The following is a 14,281-nucleotide window of genomic DNA, read 5'->3' as shown; positions in this document are numbered from 1 at the left end:
AAACTGATGCAGTTGCATAGTAACCCCCCCAATGATAAATTTTATGGCACTTTCAAATTTTTTCAAAACTCGGCATATTTATGTAATGATTATCCAGTCTTCTGTAGTGATCACGGACAAATTCACTGTGCTACGTACAGCATCTTCAAGTTAAAGAAATCTATATAACATAAAGAAAACCGATTTCCAAAGTGTGACTTCATGCTGCAATAATTTTTTGGCCGTGATGAACCATTCCTGATGGTAGTTGAGAAGCTTCACATTAGCAATCAGACTTCTTTTGAAGTATGCAACTACACTATCATTGACTGGCATTACTATGTCTAGAGCATCCATTAAAATAAATTAAATGTATGAGCAAAAATCCAAAATGCTTCCATCGAAGCTCATTCGATATGGCATTTTTTATATTGGCAGCATTGTCTGAAACAGCTAACATGACTTTGCCTTCCAAACCCCTAGTGATAACTAGGTCCTTCAGTTTTTTTTGGCAGGATTTGTACTATTGTGACTACTTTCCATCAAATAAAACACAGGCAGTGCTGACTTCAATTCAAAATATTCATCCATTAAATGTACAGTGATTGCCATGAAACTTTAATTTTATTGATTGATTTTTAGTAGAGGTAGGATGATACCACACTTTCGATACTCGATTCTTTATTGTTTTTTCAGTTCGATACTTTCGTTACTCCAGGGAAAAATATTTTCCTATTAAGTAACAATTATTACAAATAACATAAATTAGTTTTAAACTATATAAATACCCTCTTTATTACAAAAATACAAATGAGATAATTTTGTAAGCAAATAAGAAATGTAGTAGTATTGTAATGAGAATAATTTAAATTTATAGAAGATTTAACAGATAACCTTTACGATAGGCCTATTGATATCATGTTATAGCTCAATAAAAATCACAGATTTTTCTTTAGAAACACGAGCATTCAAACTCGTTCAGGGTCAAGTTCTACCGATCTTTCCCAGACTGGTAAGGATAAACCATTCCAAGAAAAGCCTGCAGTGCAAGTTGCCCTGAACTTTAGGTTTGTTACAGTTCGTTATATGAAATAAAAAGATTTTGCGCCAATTTTAGTTTAATTTTTTAAATAGAATGCACAGACAAATCCAATCACTTTCAATATGTTGCTCACTCATTCCATTCGTACATCCGCCTGTCGAGAATTGCTCGCAGCTCGGGCGATGAAGATTAACGGAAAATAACGTATATTAAGTCCTTCAGTAAACTCTTACTGTAAGTAACAGAAATCAGTGCGACCTCAAACAGGGCCGCACCCAGCGAAACCGAATTTCGCCACGAACCAAACGCCGACGAAGGTGATCACAATTTCTAATTAATGTCAGAATGAAATAAATAAAAATAAAATTAGGTTAACTTAAAACTCGGCATGGCTCTGATCACCAACGTTAAACTTTCTATCCTGCAATTCTCCTACATATTTTGCGAGAAGCCACCTAAGGCCGCTTGCACACGTACCGGCTTTTCCCCGGTGCCGTCACCGGCATCGGCGCCGGCGCCGGGAGTGGTCTTTGCACACACACCGGCAAGGCGCCGCACCGGCGCCGTAGTCACACCTATTGAGTAGTGTGGATACGGAAATCATAGAAGGAAGATGTGTCCCGTATGGAACCGAAGGTTGTTTTTATTGTATCTGCTCCATCTACGCCGCAAATATCGTAGTAAATCATATCGACGAAAGTATTGGCTGCATCCTATAGTAAGAGTGAGAACTTTAGAAGGAAGTTTTTATACTCTTTTTGAGAAGATAGAAAATGACGAAACAAAATTTTTTAACTATTTTTGAATGAGTACAACATTCAACTATCTTGTTGCACATATTTCTGGCTGCATACAAGGACAAGATACCGTGATGAGGCTCTGCATTCCTCCTAAAGAAATGCTAGCAGTTACAATCAGGTGAGATAAACATTGTTGTAATATTGGCCGTTTTGTTGCAGTATGAGTACGTGAGCTATAGACACTTGAAAATTCGAAATTTCAGTGACCTGTAAACTAGATTAATCATTATCCTAATTGGTTGTCAGTTTAATTCTGAAGTTGTTTGTGTGAAATTTTATTCTTTGTTTCATTATGAACCCAATACCTACAATTATAATTGCAGTTCAACCATAAATCACTTTGCAAATATCATTTCTTCCAAGTGCAGTAGATAAGAGTTGATTCACATATTAAGGATAACTCTAATAAATAATTTAACAAAGATGCTGTATTATAACTTTTAAAAAAATCAAACGCAATATGGATTTAATTAGTGATGTTTATTATAATTACTTCAAGTCTTGTATACAGTAAAAAGTTGGCATTTCTTTTTAAAAATAATTGAAAAACACATATGTTAACAGAAAAAAAATTATGTGGCATGATTTGCGGAAAAATCTTGCTGGCTATTTGCGTTGGGATAGTTTTGCAATTGAGAAGAGTATGCAGGGAAATGGGATTCATTTGATGGAACACTATGCAAAGAATTATATAAAATAGCTCCTTGAGTGTGCGATGAGGATGTACTGGCAGAAGGTGATGAGGATGTGCTTGAAAAGGAGTGTGCCAAAGAATTAAACTCAAAGTTTGTGGATTTTCTGTTAATGTCTCTTATCAACCCCAGAACACCCATTCGAAATTCTAGTTTGTCATTTGCTGACATTTTTTGCACGGCTGGCGTTATAGATATGAAGAAAACTTCATCCTCATCAGGTCTGGTGTTTTGCAAAGATTTTAAAATTTCTCTGTCTATGTCTAGTTGTGTAGTTTTGCGTTTCTTGCCCCGGCCTTGATTTATATGTCTTGTGTGTACGACTTCAGTATCATCATCGAAACCTGTTTCTTCTACGTTGGACTCTTGGTGGCTTACTTGCAACTCCTCCACTTGTGTCTCTGGATCAGGAATACTGGATTCGGTGTCGTCTTTCTCGATGACTTTCAATAGAAAGTGAAGATAGGTGGCATATAAGTATTTTTTGGTTGCACCCTGACCTGATTTTTTTTGTTGAGATTTTACAAAGGAATCTCTGATGTTGTGCCACTTTCCTTGCACAAGTTGACCTGAAATGGAATACGCAAAAGGTTAATTTCTCGTTTATCTGTAATTAATGAAAACAAAACACTTCCTTTATTCACTATAATACCCAATACATTTATTTTAAAATTTATAATTATTAATACTGTGTTGTTGCATGTTGTCTGCACGTGTTTAGAAATTCACGTAAACTTGCATAAATAAATAAATAAAATATTGCAAAATTGTAAAAAAAATATATTCTTTATATTTCAGATACCTCGCAAGTGAAGCAACTTTTACAGATCTGCACTACAGTTACAGACTCGGAACAAGTACAATAGCGAAGATAGTGAGAAAAGTATGTTGTGCGTTGTGGGACTGCCTCACGGAAGAGCAGTTGCCGAAACCTACAGAGGAGCGTTGGCGGGCTATAAGCAATGGCTTCAACAAATCAGCGCATTTTCCGCACTGTGTTTCTGCGGTTGACGGTAAACATGTGAGAATATTTAAATTCCCTGGGAGTGGGTCAATGAACATGAACTACAAACACTTCTTTTCTATAGTTTTGATGGCGGTGGTTGATTCAAATTACAGATTTGTGTATGTGGACATAGGCGCTTATGGAAAAGACTGTGACTCTTCTGTTTTTAAAAACACTGTATTTTATGAATTACTTTTCACTGGACGATTGAATTTACCACCGCCGTGTCCGTTAACTGAAAATAGCCATTACAACATGCCATTTGTTCTGGTTGGCGATGAGGCATTTTCTCTTTCGGAGAACATTATGCGTCCGTATGGAGGACGAAACCTCAGCGAAAAAAAAAGGGTATTCAATTATCGATTGTGTAGGGCTCGCCGATATGTAGAATGTGCCTTTGGGATCCTCAGCAATAAATGGAGAATTTTCCACAGGCCCCTGAATGTATCAAAACAATTCGCTAAAGACATTGTGAAGGCTTGCGTCATTTTACATAATTTAGTGCGAGAGAGAGACGGCTCACAGAATGACGACCTCTCTACTACGAATGGACTACTGGATGTGGTTGCGGCTAGGTCGACAAGAGCAACGAAAAATACCGAGGACATTAGAGACGGGTTTGCAGAATATTTCGTTAGTCCGGAAGGAGCGTTGCCATGGCAAAATAGCAAAATATGAGCAAAGATTAAACACTGTTTTGTCTTTCAAAAATGTATTGTGGTGCCACTAGTGTATATTTCATATCTAACTTTGTATGATTTGTGCTTTAAATATTTACTTTAATTCGTACTCAGTAATAAAAAATATTTACAATAAAAACTGTTTTTAAATGTACGAAACTGTAATATGTGTTCGTTCCTAGCTACCTCCTACCATCATACTGTCGTAAGTTAAGCGAAACTTACACAAAAGTAAATAAATAAATATTATATACATATATATATACACGCAATCACATTAGTGTAAACATTCCGAGGGTATGTACATCACCCTATTACATTCTTGAAACAGACTTACATTAAAAATGAGGATACATGCAATTAATTATTCCGGCTTGTCACACACTAAATACTACTAAGTACAGTGGCGCCGATTTCAAAATTATACTGGAATTCCTCTTTCATATTAAGCCAAAACTTAAAGTAATGAAAGGCAAAAAATTAGCTGAAAAACGAAATAAAAACGTATCGTACTTTCTACTAGGACTATAGGTTATACATACCTATTCTAGTCTGTTCTTTTTTCTCCAGATCGTTGAATCCAGGCTCTAAAAAAGTGCACACTTCCACCCATGCTTTTTGTTTCTCAGTACGATCTTTGAAAGTATCACTTGTCTTGTCCCATAAGCAAGGCCTATTTTCCACCAACTCTATCAATGTCACGATATCATAAGTAAACTTGTTCATCTTGCAAACTGTGCTACACTGCTACCGGGTCGTGGAATGTTTACACAGTCTTGATGAGCTGGGACGTTTTCCGGGTGGGATTCCCCGGGTGGGATTCCCGAGCTGGGACGCTTGCCGGGCGGGATTCCCGTGCTCATGTGCAAGAGGTGTATAAGCTAGCATTGTCCCAGCGAGCCGGACATCTGGCCGGCCACCGATTTGCCGAGGTCAGCCCCGGCTGCACACCGGCATGCCGGTAGCCAGCCCCGGCTGCACACCGGCATGCCGGTAGCCAGCCCCGGTTGCACACCGGCAGCCAGCCCCGGTTGCACACCGGCATGCCGGTAGCCAGCCCCGGTTCCGTGCCGTCCCGGACTGTGTGTGCGACACTCCATAAATAACTGTTGACTTGTGAGTCATCCGGTGCCGGCGCAGGCACCGGCACCGGCTTTGCCGTTGCGTGTGCAAGCGGCCTAACGCACCCTACTGGTGCAGCGATCGACGGACGACTGGTGAACTCATGCCACCGTCTCCTTCATGCAGGGAGGAGAAGTCACATGACCTCACCGACCAATCACATGCACGCTTCATCCACACCATACATCACAAGCCAATAGGAAAACAGAACACACATTGAAAACAATTTTCTATCCACAGAGCCAGGGACTTTACATTCTCTCTCTCTCTCCCACACCGTGAGACAGCAGTTATCCCTCAGTTCCCACGACCAGTGGTGTATCCCAGTCTTTATCTATCTCTGAGGGGAATTACTGTTTCGTTCTCCCTCGTACTTACAGGCCTCTTATGCCTCTTATGCCTCTCTCTTGCTACACATCACCCCAGACACAGTCCCTTGTTCTAGAATTATATTGCAACACGTTAATTAAAATTAAAAACAGCAATCATAATACAAATTACTTGACAAAATTAAACTTATTTAGAAAAACCTGAAAAAGTAGGCCAAAACAGGCAAAAATCTAGTACAGCGACTTATTTGTGAATAATGACATAAAAAAATAGTAATGATTAAAAATGTCTGTTAGAATACAAGGTACATTATTAAAGCATACAGTAAGTGAAATATCAACCCTTAAATACATAAAAATGGTAAAATATCATTAGAAAGACTTTTAAAGAAATTTTTACATGCATAAAAATAGTTTAAAAGAAAAATATTTAGCTAAGAGGGCAGGGGTCTTGCAACGTTACAGGTTAAATGGTGTTTTACCTTTAAGGAGGAAAAGTAGTTAAGTACAATGGTAGGCCGACTGAACAACCAGCTCACAAATTAAACAAAAGAAATATTTTTTTATTAGGTAACAAGGGGGGTAATATTTAAGAATAGGAAAAATAGAAACTAACACATTTTCAGACCACCATTTATATTTGATATTAAAACAACATTTGTGAGTATTACAGTATTACATAATTATTTATAAATCACTATATAGTATCATGAGTTACTTGTTACATTTGTTACTTTAAATTTTAACAGATGGGGCCCCAAAATATTAAACTTAATAAACGGTACTTTAATTCATAAATTTATGTTAGCAAACTAAAACAATAAAAACAAACGATGAAACTTTAATAAAATAAATTTTGGTAGGTTGTCCACATGATCAGCCGAAAACAACATGCTTCATGCGAAATATGAAAACGAAGAATCACTTTCCTGAGCTCATGAGTGAGTGCATCCCTTAGGCCTCTTTCACACTATACGGTTTTTTTGCCGTCCGGGAACCGGACGGCAATACTGCCGGACAAGGAAAATTTTTTCATCCCTTTCACACTACACAATATTCGTCCGGTATTTCATCGGTTGTTGCAGCCATGGACAGACGGCAGAAATTATGCGCTGTGCTAAGTTTGGTCCAAAGACGTAAAAAAAAGCGAAATAGACGGTTTTGGATACATCCTCTGTTAGTGAGAAGAGATGGAAAAGGAGCATTTTGTATATTTCAAGAACTGAGACAAGATGAAGATAAATTTTTTAATTATTTTCGGATGTCAGTGACAACATTCGATGAACTTCATGGTCTTCTGAAAGTTCATTTTCAGCGTCAAAACACGAAGCTAAGAAACTGTATTCAGCCCATAGAAATGCTAGCTGTATCACTCCGGTGAGTATTGTTGCAAAGTAATAAAATAATGGAAAACCCTAAAACATGTTTCTATAAAAATTACAATTTTTTAAGCAATAAACAGGACTTCTGAAAAAATTATTATTTAAAGCAATTAAAAATAGTTCAGTAAATATGAATGAGAAATATCTAGTCCGAAACAAAACAATAATAATCTAATAATTACAGAAAAATTAACAATTATAAAAAAATTAACACGCTTTAATTCTAATTCAAAAACTTTGAGAATAATATAATAGTTTTAAAAAGTATCAAAGCATATTTCTGCTTAAATTCTGTTTGTATTATGACATAGCATAATTAGGTAGAAGTAACACTAAAAATCAATATCTTGCATTTCTGACAAACATGTTAAAGTCGAATCAGCAGGTGAAGGTGTCTTCGTGGCCGATGTAGATGTACCATGTAGCGGACTCATTTTGAGTTGCTGAATCAACAGAATGGGAGGTCTGTACTGGAAAGACTGTTTTAGACGTATGCTGCTGAGGAGTCGTATGTATAACACTAGGTTCAAAGCGTGCTTGAGGTTGCGAAAACTGAGTGGATGAGTGAGGGTAATGGTGAAAATTAGGTGGACTCATGGGTATAATTATGATAAATGGGCACTCCTTGAATGTCCAAGCCTTGTCTAGGAGGAAGAACAGTCATAGTAGCATTTTGGGAACTAACAGCCTTTAGTGCCTGTAACACTGCCATCTGGAAATCAATGAATTGTTCATTTGTTAACATTTTCATTGATGGCAAAAGTCCTTTAAAAAAGCTTAAATGAGGGTCTTCGGGACTGATGGTTTCTTCCACAGCCTTTAGCATTCGTGTTTCAAATTCGTCGAGCTTCCTTTTTCTTCATCCCTTATTACCTTGAGCCGTGGAAGTGTCTACATTTACAGAAGTCCCTGAATCACTTCGCTTTTGCGTGGTTGTCTTTTCAGTGGGTCTTATTTGCTGTTCCACTGCTGCGTCTGCTTCTTCATAACCCTGTTCTTCAGTAAATGTCTCTGATGTACTGTTATCTGGGAGGTTGTCAGTATTCTTCTGTGAAATATTGCGTTCTTCTGCCTCAAAGCTAGAATCACTCGGCCGATGTTCACATATTTTTTTCAAAAACATCAATTCGTCGTGATATATGTATTTTCTGATTTTGTTAGCACCTGAACCAGATTTTTGGCCTTCTTTGAGTTTTCTATTCGTTTTCATCCAAGAGTCTCTTATATTGTTCCATTTCTTCATGATTTGTTGCCCTGAAAGAGAAATTACATTGTTAGAGTTATTTTGTTTTTAAATATGACATGATCATTTGTATGATGTCTTTTTGTGTTTCTTAATGTAATGTTTTATTAACAATTAATTATAATTCTAGGTACCTAGCCAGTGGATGCACTTTCATGGACCTACATTATTCGTATAGAATGGGAGTATCAACAATAAGCAAAATTGTCAGAAATGTTTGTTCTGCAATCTGGACCATTCTTCATGAACAATGCATTCCAAAACTATGCAAGGAAAAATATGAAGCAATTGCAAATGATTTTGAGAAGAAAGCGAATTTTCCGCATTGTATCGGCGCAGTAGACGGGAAGCATGTCAGAGTAATAAAGCCAGAAGATAGTGGGTCAATGTACTTCAATTATAAAGGTTACTTTTCTATAGTAATACTAGCTGTTACTGATGCAAACTATCGATTTACATACGTCGACATTGGTTCCTACGGATCAGAAAGTGACCCTTCTATTTTCAAGCAATCTTCTTTGTGGAAAGGTTTAGACAGTGGTCAGATTTTACTGCCAGATGAAAGACCTTTGTATGGAAGTGAATCGCCTAAAGTACCTTACTTCTTTTTGGGAGATGAAGCTTTTCCTTTGTCGACAAAGCTCATCCGTCCTTTTGGAGGCGTTCATCTTGATGTAAGAAAAAGGGTATTCAATTATCGGCTCAGCAGAGCAAGAAGATATGTGGAATGTTCTTTCGGGATACTGACCAATAAATGGAGAATTTTCCATCGACCACTGAATGTTAACATTGATTTTGCAGTAGACATTGTCAAAGCTTGTGTTGTACTTCATAACTTTGTGCGCGACAGAGACGGATATAGCTTTGAAGACACAACGTCAATTGTTGGACTTGAAGATCTTTCAGTTGGTGGACAGCCTATTCGTGGAGGAATAAAGTCAAACATGCTACGAAACGTCCTGGCTGATTACTTCCTAACGGATTTTGGTGCACTATCGTGGCAGATGAAAAATATATAAACTGACACAATGATGCGTCTCATGATATGTTTTCGTACTGTACTGTACTGCACTTACGAGTTTTATTTACATGTATGTCTAAATACGTTACAAAAATATTTTTTTAATAAAACAAACTGTATCAATTCAATTCTTTAGCCTCGCATACATTATATTAATAATTGAAATTTATCATTTAACTTAAATGGTTGGGATTTAATTTGCCCATTTTAGTTTTAAAATTAATTGTATTAAAATACAAGAACCAAAATATATCTACTGCAACCAACTTCAGCCTATAATTATTATGTGCTACCTACAACAGTGCTAAGAAATGATGTGTAAAACTGTTGGGAAAACTTAATTGTTAAAATTTGAATAACCTTTAAAAACATATTGTTGGCTACATACGTTTCGTATCTCAAGAATGTGTACTTATTTCTAATTTCCAACTTCTCTTTAAAATTTAACTAATGGCGAAATTAACTTACCAATACTCTTCTTTTCGGAAGGTGTTTTACTGTCGAAATCCCCAACAAACTCGACACAAACTTGGCGCCATGCTTCTCTTGTGAGGTTTCTGTCCTTGTAAATCTCCATTGTTTTATCCCACAAAACAGGCCTTTCGTGAACTAAACATATTAATTTGTCCACGTCGATGTCAAGATCACTCATTTCTGTGCAACTATGCAACAACACTTCTCATGAGCTGAAGACTGCCGGAAAGTGTAAACGCTCCAATACTGCGCAGTAAACTACTACGCAGTTATGCGGCTATTTCGCCGTTCGGCGACCGGACGATTGTAGTGGCAATCCGGCGAGTCATCAGGCAGCCGGACGGCCAAACTGCCGGAGGTTCGTAGTGTGAAAGCTCCCATTCCCCTCAATGTACCTCGCTGCCGTCCAGTTCCCGGACGGCGAAAAAACCGGATAGTGTGAAAGGAGCCTTAGACAAGGAATATCACCAGCACCTTCAACAAACTTGTTCAGGAAATCTTTCAGATGCGGATTTTCAAGTTTTTTTAGCGGAATATTTGCTTTCAGAAAAGTTTCCGTCACTCGTTTGCCGAGGTAGTCAGCAGTTTATTTCTTCCTTTCCGCACTACTGAAGCATGTAGCGATCGAAGTCTGTAATTTTGATTCAGGGCAACCTTTTTCTGCACTGATGTGCTTGGCAGATTTTAGGTGTTTTTCTATAGAATCTTTACGCTCCCACGCAACCTGACACTTAAGAAATTTGCACATTACGGTGCGACTATCTGAGCAATAGAATCCATTTTTCTGATATTGAAATGCCCTGTCGCGAGCACTTAATTTATTGTTCAGCATTTTCAGTACCTACTCTCACTTCAAATCACCTTTAGAATGTTTTTAATTCACCATGATCAAATTACCGATATTTGCCAGTAGTACAAGACAATTTGTTTATTTACATCTACATACGTACGTGCGCTAGGCAGGTTTTACCGTGACTGCTGTTGGGCAGGTGCACTGCGCAGGTCGTTTTGCTTCCCGGTTGGGTTGCGAGGGGGGTAGTGAAGTGTGTTGAAGACGAGGGAGGCAAAGCTATTTTTAGAGTAGAGCAGCCCGAAAGATAGTCACCTAACAACAGTGACGTCTTCCTGCGTGCATTCCAACCACCCGTCTCTCTCTTTGTCACTATTGCCCTCTTCTCTACAAAGTCACGTGCTAAGCCAGTCTGCGTCATCCCCCCTTTTCCACTTCCTTCTTCACCCCCTCTTCGGCATGCTAGTCCCAGTCCGCCGACGCGACGTAGCGACTCACTATGGGCATTCCCCCCCACCCCCTTGCTGGCTGTTTACGTGAATTTTTTTTCTTTTTTTGGAGATGCCATTCAAATCACGTACTTACGAGAGGATGGACAAAGAATCACTCTTAATTACCAGTATGATTTACGTAGTCCAAACTGACGGTGCATCACAAAACTGTCGTAACTTCGAAGATCTTGTAGTAGCGAGGTTCCACAGTAGATCATCCCGTTTTTCCACACCGTTCGCATTTTAGTTTTATTACCCTATTGCATTCGCCATAAAATACAGTGGAACCTCATAACTACGAGTACGGAATACTACGAGACCCTCGAAGTTATGAGAGTTTAGTAATGCACCGTCAGTTTGACTATGTAAATAATACTAAACTAATCTGGTTATTACGAGTGCTTCCGTGTTGACCCTTTCGTAAGTACGAGAGATTTCAATGGCATCTTGAAACACGGAAAAACACCATTAGTTGGAAGAAAAAAGTTCACGCAGTAAACAAATGCTTCTAAGCGGGAGAGGGCCGTTATGCTGGCCGCTGGCGCCGGCGGACAATGACTCACAGTTAGCTGTCGAGAAAGAATGAAAAGTGAGGGGGAGGGGGTCTTGTGGCGGACAATATGCTCTCTTTCTCTCTCTCTCTCTCGGCCGTTTCATGAAGCGCCCCCCCCCCCCCCCCCCCAGGTTCATTTACTGCCGCTAGGCTGGCTTTCGGAAGAGGGGTAATTCTAAAAATAACCCAGCCCCTGTGTACATTGTACTAGAGCCGTGTCCCCTGTGTGCGTGTGTGCATGTGTGTATGCGAGAGACCACGTTGCCCACGTTGCCCACGTTGCGTACGTTAGCGTGTTAATGGAGGCTCGGCAGCAAAAAAAAAGCACTCTTCCTGTCTAGCTTTACAGGATTTAATGATGCAATATTACGATAGTGTCTGAGCTTTCCCACAAAATTTCCTGTGTCTTGTAGTGTGGTGTAACCAGGGGTACCGGCGCTATGTTGAAATGCACCACACAAGGAATTCACTTTAATTAATAAACCCCTCACAATAACTTATATTCGGCATGCGACACCGGATATTTCCCATCAGAAACTGCAACAGCATAAGGAGGGAGGAGGGCAGATGTCCTTCCCCTCTTCCATCCCTCCTACATTTTCCTTTCTCCACTCCACTTATCTCCTCTCCCCTCCGATCCACAAACCTTTCCTTCGTCTAGCACGGCGCGGCGACGGTGCCAGCGGTTACTTTGCGTCGCGTAGCTCGGTCAGGAGTCAGACCATTTCATTCGTGATTAAAACAAAAACCGTTGAAGATACAAAAACATTATACAGGCCTTTTCTATTAGAAATTTAATCTGCTTCAACTTTTATTCTATGTGTTTTTTCACTACAGTGCACCGTTTTGGAGTTATGGAGTGACTTTTAGACATTTTGGTAAGGTTCAGGATTTTAAACTAGAATTGAATTTTCTATGTTCGGTTATTACGAGTACTCGTTACGAGGATTTTTCTCGCCATTGTAAGCTCTCGTAGTAGCGAGGTTCCACTATGTTTAAAACTTTTTTATTAACAATAACGTGCAAGTTTTGCTATATTTTGTGACTAAGCTATAATTCACATTTTGCCTCGGAATTCGCGCGAATTCATGAATAATTCGCGACCGCGAAAAATTCCCTTCCCTAATTATAAGTCATGTTTATATTTAAAATATTTTTAAATCGTGTTTAGAGTGTCCTTGTGGACTCCAAAATTAACTCTACTTAAGTAAGTTCAGGGTGAGCTGAGGTATAGCTGAAGTCCCTGTACGATAATTTTAATAGTTTGATGCAACAGTATATTGCGATTTAAGATTGCTGAAGCTCATTTTAATTCAAAAATAAATGAAATTAAATCTGAGATTTAAAGTGGGGATGAATAAAACAATAATTCGTTTAAAATAGTTACACTACCGTAGTTTATTATGTTAGCAGATAGCTAACAAACTATAACTTCTTCCACTTACTGCAATAACCTGTACTCGGTGCACACTGACCGTGTGCCGTGTCTTCTCCCTGAAGTGTACTCGTACTGAGTGCATGTAATAGTTTCCTTCAACTTGCTAGTTACATTAAACTAGTGGCCGCTGCTTTCGTTTTTTGCGCACTTATTTGTAAAGTCTGTGCTGCTATTTCGGTGCACTATGGTGGCAGCTGGAAAGAATACTGACAAAATGTTGATGCCTATCGTAAAATTACTGTAATTCTCAGACAATTCAAATGATAAGGAAGAGCTGGCCTTTATTATGAACGTGTGAGTACTTGTAAAAGGCTTAAAATAACCGAATATGTTTAAGGTGTATCTCATCATGACACTGATGGTAATGATTGTTTAACAAATTTATGGAATGACAAATTTTATATATTGGTGTCTTCATGTTTATTAGTTCCTTTGTTTGAAACATAATAATAAATATCTTGAACGGAAGTTCTTAAACTCATTTTGTCTCGTGAAAATGCCCAAATAAGGAGTGTTTAGCGCTTTTTCACCATCGTCTTCCAGAGAAAAGCGCAACCAGGAAGACGCAATTGGTTTAAAGAAACCGGCAATGGCTACAGATTGGAATAGTTTTGGGGGTTTCAGTATTCAAGCACATGTGAAATGCTCATTTGCTTCTTACCGACAAAGTTAAAGGACATCATTGGGCAAGCATTTAGTTTTTACTTTATAATTGGTTCAGAGTACTTCAGGTGTTAAAAGTCGAAGAGCTGATCGAGGCAGTAGTACCAACATACCATTGTTTGAATTCACACTTCTCCTAAAATTAATCCGCTAATCTTTGGGTATCCCTTACAATTATTTACACACAGAGTAAATATTTGAAAGCAATCAAACATTTTATATTATACCTTTAAATGTACTGAATTCATAATAGAGTTGGTCCTGGTAACATACCAAGACGAGACGAATTGCAGGTTGTATCAAATATTTTTTTAAATATAGTCTAGGCGTCTAGTCCTGATCTCTTTAAACAATATCACAGTAATAATTTTATATGATTTTCACCGCATTAAATATTAAGTTTCAACGCTTTGTTTATTAAATGTAAATAAATGGAAATATTAACCTAAGCATTAGTGCATCCTTGGTATGATATCATAGTCAAAATATCTTGCCATAAAGAAGTTTATGTTGGGACATATAGACAAATTTAAATTTTAAGGAATAAATAAATAAATAAATAAATAAATATATATA

At 38.1% G+C, this 14,281-nt stretch overlaps 1 protein-coding gene across 1 annotated transcript; it reads right to left on the bottom strand.

Annotated features, from left to right (window-relative positions):
- Window positions 1–2,305: 2,305 nt before the first annotated feature.
- LOC134531343 (uncharacterized) lies at window positions 2,306–10,069 on the bottom strand. Its single transcript, XM_063367041.1, has 4 exons — window positions 9,745–10,069; window positions 7,894–8,311; window positions 5,183–5,279; window positions 2,306–2,736 (listed from the first exon to the last, which is right to left on the bottom strand). Exons 1-4 carry the CDS (start codon window positions 9,946–9,948, stop codon window positions 2,394–2,396), a joined length of 1,062 nt encoding a protein of 353 aa, XP_063223111.1. The 5' UTR covers window positions 9,949–10,069; the 3' UTR covers window positions 2,306–2,393.
- Between the last annotated feature and the right edge of the window lie 4,212 nt (window positions 10,070–14,281).

Source organism: Bacillus rossius, chromosome 3 (assembly GCF_032445375.1).
Source record: "Bacillus rossius redtenbacheri isolate Brsri chromosome 3, Brsri_v3, whole genome shotgun sequence".
In the NCBI taxonomy this organism is placed as follows: Eukaryota; Metazoa; Arthropoda; class Insecta; order Phasmatodea; family Bacillidae; genus Bacillus; species Bacillus rossius.
This window is presented reverse-complemented; position numbering and strand designations above follow the sequence as displayed.